The 9,714-nt window shown below is 40.4% G+C and overlaps 1 protein-coding gene across 1 annotated transcript; it reads left to right on the top strand.

Annotated features, from left to right (window-relative positions):
- The first annotated feature begins 6,228 nt into the window (after positions 1-6,228).
- On the top strand, positions 6,229-7,501 carry LOC147905755 (EG45-like domain containing protein). Its single transcript, XM_087381671.1, has 2 exons — positions 6,229-6,456; positions 7,024-7,501. Exons 1-2 carry the CDS (start codon positions 6,330-6,332, stop codon positions 7,317-7,319), a joined length of 423 nt encoding a protein of 140 aa, XP_087237797.1. The 5' UTR covers positions 6,229-6,329; the 3' UTR covers positions 7,320-7,501.
- The last annotated feature ends 2,213 nt before the right edge of the window (positions 7,502-9,714 follow it).

Below are 9,714 nucleotides of genomic sequence, written 5' to 3'. Positions count from 1 at the left end.
TGTTTTCCAAATTGACAGGCTTCACATACCTTATGCATTTCTGCAACCTTGAATTTAGGCAATCCTACAACAATATTTTGGGCCTGCATTGATTTAAGTCACTGTACATTTACATGACCAATGCGTTTATGCCAGATATCAATATCTGCAACTACACCGGTCCCATGTGCAAACATTGTTGCACTCAATTCAGGCATGTCCGCACCCAACGTAAACATCCTGCCCTTCTTCTTTCCTTTTGCTATCAAGCGATCGTTATTTTTCATATCCTCAACAAAGCATCCATGACGATTAAATCTGACCTGCAAGCCCTGCTCAACCATTTGACCAACAGAAACTAGGTTCTTGGTGATATTCGGGACATGAAATACATCAGACAGGTATTTCTTTTTCCCATCCGCATAAACAAAGGAATTTTACCAATCTGCACAATAGGATGTGTAGTATCATCACCAATCTCCACAAATCCTGGTTTTTTCATTTTCCTTGCATCTTGCATCCATTCTGCATGACCTGTCATGTGGTTTGATGCACCTGAGTCAACATACCACACATCATTGCTTTCTTCTACACTTGTCACAGAATTGGTCATGTGCTGCACCATAAACAAATGCTCATTTTTGTCATCACCCTGTCTACTAGAGGATGCATAATTGCCTTGCTGCAATTTTCCATTCATAATGTCATTCTGCTTTTTGTAGCAGTCTTTAGCCATATGACCCATTTTACCACAATACTAGCATTCAACATTGCTGTTTGCATTTTAGCCTCTCTACCATCCTCCACGACCTCTTTGGCTCCCCCTACCTCTAGAGTTACCAGGTCCTCCTCCATAGGACTGGTTTTCTTGAGTTTGCTACATATTCTTATTTCTACCACGGCCTCCAGATCAACCTCCTCTACCTCTGCCTCTGCCTCTTCCAGCATTTGAGTAGAAGATAGTTTCTTTTGAAGTTCCTCTTGGAGAAGATGCACCACCATGTCTCTGCTCTTCAGAAATTAGAAGAGCAAACAAATCCTCAAAATCAAGAAATTTTTCAGGACGGCAATGGATGTCCGGAACTGTGCATAATCCTTTCCTAGACCATTCAAGGTCACAAAAACTAAATCATCGTCTTCCACTGGCGACCCAATGGAAGCAAGTGCATCTGCAATTTTCTTCACCTTCATGTAGTAGTCATTGATGCTCATATTTTCTCTCTACACATTGTGCAACTCTTGCTTGAGCTGCATTTTCCTGGCTTGCATATTTGTGTTGTACATTTTTGCCAAAGTATCCCATGCCTCCTTTAGCGTACTTGCATCCTGAATATGCACAATCATAGAATCTAAAATACTGATAAACTACCAGCACATAACTTTTCTAACTCTCTCATGCCATCCTTTAAATGCCTGCATTTCCTGTTGATTGGGAACATTAGAAAGAGCTGGTTCTTTTTCATTTCCTAAAATGAACTCCCAATAGCCTTTTCCCATAAGGAAATTCATCATTCTAAACTTCCATGCCTAGAAGTTGTTCTTGTCAAGCTTTTCAGTGACAATCTGTGAAAGAGAATCAGACGCCATTACAGAACACTGCAAAATATTCTGTCACTACAAAAAACACAGCTTCTGCTTCACAAGGGCAAATTTGCAAAACTGACGAAAGTGGTATTTGACCACATAGTCACTTCCTAGTGATGATTTTGCATCAACAGGCAATAAGGATGATTCTGCAACTCCCAATATCTCCGCGCACAGGCATACGATGTAATTTCTGCGGCAACTTTTCACCAACCTGCAGAGCAGTGGTCGCACAACAAAAACAGGGCCTTTTTCTCAGTGCTTGCCAAGAACTTCCGCCTCAACATCCACCTGAAGGACGTACGAAATGGAGGAGGTGACTCACATTCCCAATGCCATAGACAAATAGATAGTGATGATGAATCCATGACTACAATCAGAGTCATCAACAGTGACTTTTTTCTCAATGTACGTGATACATGATTCCTAATATGCACGTCTATGCTCATGAATATGATCGGAAGCCTTTCTTGCTCAAAGATTGGCATGCGAACATTTAAGACCCCAAAATGTTTGCTTGGTTTAGAATGAATTTCAATTCAATGCAACACCATGAGTAAATCCCAAATTCAAGAAAAAGACATCACTTTATCTATGCATGACAATCAACAATCCGTTTCATCTTGGGGAGAAAATGGATTTTAATGTAGCATCTATTGGCCACAAGATCTCAACAGTGCACATGAACAAGCAGACGACAATACAAAATAGCATGGTCTGTCAATCTATCAAGTGCACTAGGCTATGTTTCATGTAGCATAGGATAGGACATTTCTAATGTAAATGATCAGACTGTTGATGCACAAGAGAGCTATTAAGCACGTCGATGAAGTAGCAGACAATGTTGAAAATCAAGATGACATTGATGGCACTTCACCGAAAATCTCCAAGACAAATCTTCTTCAGAAGATGATCGGCCTAATGTTATTTCTCAATCACTTAGAGTTGTCGTTTTCACACGCAATGGGTCCTAACCACCCAGAGCAAGTTTTTTAATGCCGGAGGTGCAACTACGTAGTGGATCTCACATATGTGCAATGATCCACACACACATGTGCATGAATACACAGGTGGTGTGGTGGTAGAGCTGCAGGTGCACAACTGTGAGGTGATGAGTTTGATTATGGTCGTCGTGCAACTCTTTTGCGCAGTACACTGCACTTTCTGGCACCCATTTTGGTGGTCACATATGACAAAATAGAGGGGAGTGTAGGAATAACACCTCGCAAGAGCGTGAAGAACTAGACGGTCAAGATAAAGGAAACAATGATGAAGAAGATGTAGATGGAGATGCTGACGGTGATCAAGACAAATCAGATGAAGAAGATGATGAGGATGACCTAGATGATGGAGGCAACGACATAAATGACTATGATGATCAGAACGTCTCCCAAGAAAATGTTGATGAAGACTATCCACCAAAGCACAATCAAGAAGATAATGATCTTGGAAATGAAGAAGATTAAGATGATTACTATTATGATGATCAAGACGACGATGTTGAAAACCATGGATGTTTTTATAGAAGTTGTGCTTATATATTAATATAAGATCTTGGCAAAAGTGTATTGAGCTCATTTTTTTAGTTTCACGATATTGATACATTGTAGTACACATATATATATTCCTTTGAATTTTAAAGGAAAATATGTAAATCCTAGTGAAACTTTTAGTTTTGTTGCATTAAAGTTTCAAATTCAACGACAAGGTTCAAACGAGAAAGGGCTTATGGTGGATACCTGACAGCCTCCCTTTTGCTTCTCAACCTATGGGGAAAGAAAAGAATTAATGCATTCCATTCTCCTTTATTGAAATTGAAAGGTCATCCCCTTCGAGACCCCATGGATATTAGGACCTCCCTACTTAATGAAAGGAAAATACTCTATCTTTCTGATGGAAGATCCTAAGATGTGCATTCGATACAACAAATTGCGTAGCGATCAATCACGACCAGGATCAACCATGACCGAGATCTTCCACTAGCGAATATCTCAAATTTTTATTTTTTATTAGGGCATACAAACTTTCGACACCAATATAAAACTTTAGCTTCTTAACGAGACTAACATTAAAAAATCACCCATGATGAAAAACAATACGCTGACATTCAAGATGTAGCATTGATGATCCCTTTCTCTCGATTGAGGGGGAGAATCAATGCACAAGCTCAAGAAATGCATTTGAAGATGAATGATCAAGTGCCATATGCAACCAAAGCAAAATGGAGACTAAATTATTCATGCTACTCATCATTCATTCTACTCTTGATCTTGGATAGACTAGGAAAGCATTGAATAACTATTAATATTATAGCATATAGATACTCTTTTCGAATCACCATATCAATAAGGGAAGTAAGATTGATAAGGTCTTGATTCTCTCACACACACACACAATTATAAGAGGGTATGCCTCTTCATAACCATCACATATGTCCTCACCTACATACTTGTACACGGTTCATTGAATACAATTAATTCATATGTCCAATGCATACTCTGTCTACTTTCAATACATTGTAGACATGATTTAAAAAGTATGCATTAAATCAGGTATCAGGAACATGAAACTTGATTCATGGAGATGTAACATTTGTCGAGAAAAGTTGTGCGGACCAATCCCAATAATGAGTAAACACTTCTTAGGTGATGAGCGAAAGTGCATCAAAAAATGTAAGGGACATGCAATCATTTTGTGAGGAGACACCCATGCAAATGTAGCACATCAAGAATCATAAGCTATGACAAATTCTGCAATAGCACATCCATAATCTTGGGATGAGGCGAGGATGAGGCGAATGGATAAGGTCGAAATCCTACAACGCCAAAGGACTTTGTTACAATGTTAGTTGGTGGAAAGTGAAGATGCAGCAACATTTGCAAAGAAGAGTACATAAGACAAGTCGTAAGAATGAATAAGCACTTCTTCTTAGGCAATGAGCGAAATTCTATGCTTTTGAGCTTAACTAAACAGGCCAACTCCCATCTAGCGTTAGGCTATGAGTTAATCTCTAATCAGCTAGAAGAGCTGCATAAGAAGCTTAAGCTAGAGATTGAAGATGTGATTAGGTTTGATTTCCCAAGGGGATAGCAATGAGGGATGCAGAGGATGTAGGGGATCGCTTTTATTTGTACAAGTCGCTTTTCGGGCCTTTTTTGGCCTTTCTCGAGCCTCCGGGGGCCCATTTTTGGCATTTCAAAAGCCTTTTCGAGGGTCTTGGCCTGCCCGAACGTGCCGGTGTTGTCAAAAATATCAAATTTCGCACCGTATGTCAATGGGGTTATGTCATATTTTATTATTTTAGAGAAAAAAAATAAAGAAATCATGAATTTCTCTCAAGGCCCCAAAATGAGCTCCCTGTTTTCCTAATGTAGATTGGAACAACATCCTTGAAATGTGTGGAGGAATGAAACACAAGAGACCATAAAGATTACATGAGGGTTGATATTGTATTCTTTTATTCCAAGATAATACTTTCTGCAATGGATGCCATGCAAGACCATGATGGTATGCAAGATAAATTAACTCATGTGAACGAATTGAAATATTTAATGGCTCTGGCGGAGGGAGCTGCACAGTTCATTGAATGTTGTCTTGAGAGACACATGGCAAGTGGTGATTGGGTGGAGACGAAAGGGAGCAGAATGCAGTGAGCTACAGAATGTTGCAGACTGCATTGAAGGCTGTACTCAGAGCCAAATGGCAAGTGGTGATTGCGTGGAGGCGAAATGGAGCACCGGTGCTGAAATCTTGGCACTATGGACAATGGAGCTGGTGCAGTTTTGAGCACTAGTGGTGCTCCAAAACTGCATGGAACTTTGGGCCAAGTTCCAAAACCAGCCACCAACGTCGCTCTACAAGACTCGTGTGCACATACCCTTAACGTGAGAGTCCACGGATTGCATCTTCCTTGAAGGACATGCCAATGATCGAACGGCTGGAAATCAATTCCAACGGACCGCCGACCTTGATGTTCAAGGAAAATGCTAACCAACGTCGCTCTACAGGACTCATGTGCACATACCCTTAACGTGAGAGTCCACGGATTGCATCTTCCTCGAAGGACATGCCAACGATCGAACCGCTGGAAATCAATTCCAAGGGACCGCGGACCTTGATGTTCAAGGAAAATGCTAGTGGATTTTTAGGAATTCTCAACACTATTTGAAATTTGTTGAACACATTGGGTATATTCTTAAAGAAGGACAACTCTTTCAAACGTATAATCTTGTCCTCCATAAAGATTGGTGATGTTTTCAGCTATCCTTCAATTCGAGGCCTTTCTAGAAGGTAGTCCTGCAGTAGATCTAATTCACGCCGAGGTACCTCGCGAAAATTGCATGTTCAGCATGTGAAATGCTGACTTTACGCAATCGAAGGTTGAAAGGAGTGCCTGGGTGACGTTTGAAGTTTGAAAACTCTTTCTTAAAGGTGGAAACGACCGTCGACTCTGTTTCTGGAGACTCCCGGAAGGTCGAAGGGAGGGCTGAATGTAAGATTCCAGTAAAGAAAGGTTAACAGAAACTGGGAAACTAGCTTTTTAGAAAGAGACGTTTAAAATGCAATCGCCCTGATGTCGGATTGGCAGGCGATGTAAAGAGAGACGCTTCACTCTCCTTGAAATCTCTTGCAACAAGCAATAACGCATACCCGAAAAACTTCTCATAGCGTACACTGCTATAATTCGAACTTTGAAACACAGTCCCCGCCGTAGACTTCACGTTGAGACAGCTCGCTCAGTAGCCTATAAATTGCATTCTCAACATATGAGATTCGTATATCGTAGCATCATGGCTTGCCGTTGGGTTTCCCTTGCTGCTCTTATGTTAGCTCTGGCAGCAGGCGTAGGTGCTGATTCTGGAACTGCTACGTTCTACACGCCTCCTTACACTCGTAAGCTCTTATATATTCGAGAAGCGACACGAGTGCCCGATTTGCCCTTATTAGCTGTTAGATTGTTGTGGTGATGTAATCGTTGCTCACGCGGTAGCATGCCGATTTGGTGTTCGATACTGGTAGCGATCGTGTTTTTTAGTAATCAATACTTGTCGATTTGCGGCAATCGTTTCAGCTAGCAATCGATACGTAAGAATCCTCAAGCAGGAGCGCTTACATTGTGCTTCAAACCTGATTCGATTATCAGGCTGACTTGTGCTTGAACAAACGCGCTGTCATATTAATACGATTACTCGTGCTTGGACAAACGCTGTTCTTGCCTAATCTGGACCGATGGTAGGTTTTTCTTTGGTTTTTGGTCAAGCTGACCGTCTTAAAAACTAAGTTAGTGTTAAGTAGACGTAGGTTCACCTTTTTCATACATTGGCCATTTGAGAAAGTAATATCTCAACTCGTGTTTCTTTCAATAAAGCAGCGTCGTAATCATAGTCGTTTTAAGACCTGTATGTGTAGATGAGTCTCGTGTAAGCATTGGCTCTTTACTGACTTGGCTCGGCTATGCAGCGTCTAAATGTTACGGCAATGACCCGAACCAATTCCCTGCTGGAAACTTGTTCGCAGCAGCCAGCGATACGATTTGGAATGGAGGCGCTGCATGTGGCCAAATGTACACAATCACATGCACGGGTGGGACAAATGCTGGGGTTGCGCAACCATGTAGAAGTGGATCTATAACAGTAAAAATCGTGGATTACTGTCCCCCTGGTTGTCAAGGAACCTTCGATTTATCAGCAGATGCGTTCGCAGACATAGCAGATCCAAATGAAGGAAAAATTACCATCAATTATTCCCTTGTATGAGCTGTTGCTTAATGATGTGGATCGCATATGCACCGCTCAGAAGCAGAACTGCTCGTTTCTAGATGAATAAGCGATCTATCAGTGAGATGATTCTCCCAGTTTACTTGCACAATAACGGATCAAGCGATGTCAAAATAAGTGAAAGCTGTAATGTTTTTTGAAATCGATGGTGAATCTGCTATTAGATTAAGATTGCTAGATTGTTAGTATCTTGAAAGCGAACTCGAGAGCTATACAACTCTCTCTCTCTCTCTCTTCTCTCTCTCTCTCTCTCTCCCTACAACTCTCTCTCTCTCTCTCTCTCACACACACAAAAATGCAGAAGTGCTTGCATGTGCACACAGACACACACGCACACATGTAAAAGTTCTTGCACATGCGGATGCACACACATGCCCGCGTGCATGCTAAAACAATACTTTCCACACGAGAAATGCTAGTTGATTTTATTGCTTCCCTCATTAAGCAGCTCGTTTTTTGCCTGCTTCCCAGCCACAACAAACGTTTAAATCACCATGGAGGGCTTCACGCCACTGTAGACCGACCTTATTTATATGTGCATTCTGGGCCTCCATTGCTAATGACGAAGCAGCGATGATGTTAATCGTTTGTGCTGAGTAGTTCGATTCGAGGTTTATGTTGTTGCCTCCTCTACCTTTCATCACTCCCAGGCTAATCGTCCTCCCCGTACGCGGCTTTGATTGAGTATTTTGCTCGCTCTTGTGACCTTTCCACCAAGCTAAAGAGGTGGAGGAGCGTCTCCAGCCAAAGGAAGGGTGGAAGGGAAGGGGGAAGGAAGAGGGCAAGAAGGGTGAACAAGCGACGGGCATAATTGATGAAGGGAGATCTCTCTTTATGTGCTGGAGTTGGTGCAGACAGCTTTAGAAGGCCTACACATGTCAAAGTATCCCTACCCCCAATTTATCCCTCTCCATCTTCCATGCCCTAATATCATTTTTCACAAAGTGGGGGCCTCTATTTGCAATTTGTATATTTAACTATGTGATTGTGCACATGCTAGAGAATCCTACAAAAATGTTAGACTAAAAACAGAGCCTTGATATCATAGGATAAGACGAATAAATCTAAATATAAATTTGGCATATGGAGAGTGGGATGTGACATGATTCTCCCTCTTTTGAATTCGGTCAAATGCAACTCTCCAACTTGTACCCTGAGCTCCTTATCATGTTTTTGAATCATAATGAAACTTGTAAATCAATTTCTCAAGCAAACCTAAATTGAATCTCTTGAAATCATCAAATGTCTACCTTCATTCCATCTCCCACATTTTTCTCTTCCCTCTTACTCAATTTTTGGTGTCTTTTAAGGTTCCTCCTCCTCTCCATAAGCCTAATTTTGAATCTCATCTCTCTTTTGAGTGGGAACCTTCTTTCTTTGTTACTCCTTATCTTTTGCGTATTTTCTCATCGTGATCTCGTCATTCTTTATCTCTCTCCATCTCCATTCTTTCAAAAAATTGATTGAGATGTATCACGCTTGCTTTTTTAGAGTATCTATGCACAATCTCGTTATTTTTTTCCTCATCTCTGTTTCCTTCTCCATTTCAAACGGTTGGAGTCAAGACGCACAAGATCTTTGAGGGCCTCTCTTTGATTTGTTGCACAATCAATGTGATTATAGGGAACAATGACTTACTAGCATGCCTCTAGCTTGGAGGAGATACTTGAACAAGATTCCTTGAAAGAAGATCGAAAGAGGATTGATCTTCAAGCTCAAACTTGCATTCATCGTTCTTTTGATCTTCATAGATATTGCTTCTTGTATTTATTTTGGTATAAGCATTCATTTTCTTTTAATTTCAAACATGTTTTGGTGATTTCTTCTATCTACAAGCTTGCTTCATGGAGAAGAGGTACTATATTCTTTCAACTACTGAAGTATAGTGAAAATAAGGAGCTTTGGAATGAATCAATGCTCTTGGATTTTTTAAAACATTACAATTGTTTCCTAGTTTGACACAAACGGTAGAAAGATTTGTATGAATTTTAAACATATGTTCGAACTATTATTTTTTATGTGAAATTATTTCAAATAGATTTTGAAATACTTTGTTGTAGTAAGTTTGTAGGAGAAGAGTGTAGTATACTAGGAAGATAGGCTTCTCAAACATACTTAAGGTCTAGGTATGCATTTATTTGTTAGACCTCAAAGCTTAGCACCTCTTGAAGTATAACTAGTAAAGAAAAATGAGAATAAGCATTTATTTGAAGTTTTTTTTTTGCAATGTTCAATGACACCTCACTTTTGTACAAGCGTTATATTCGACAAGCATTATAATGTCTTTGCAATTCATACAATATCTTTAGAAATCACGTTTGTACAAGCATGATAATGTCTTTGTGATTCAATAGAGCTTTGGATGAACTTTGAG

Source organism: Dipteris shenzhenensis, chromosome 1 (genome assembly GCF_047967505.1).
Source record: "Dipteris shenzhenensis isolate YYH24624 ecotype China chromosome 1, Dip_SZ_1.0, whole genome shotgun sequence".
NCBI classification, from domain to species: domain Eukaryota; kingdom Viridiplantae; phylum Streptophyta; class Polypodiopsida; order Gleicheniales; family Dipteridaceae; genus Dipteris; species Dipteris shenzhenensis.
This window is presented reverse-complemented; position numbering and strand designations above follow the sequence as displayed.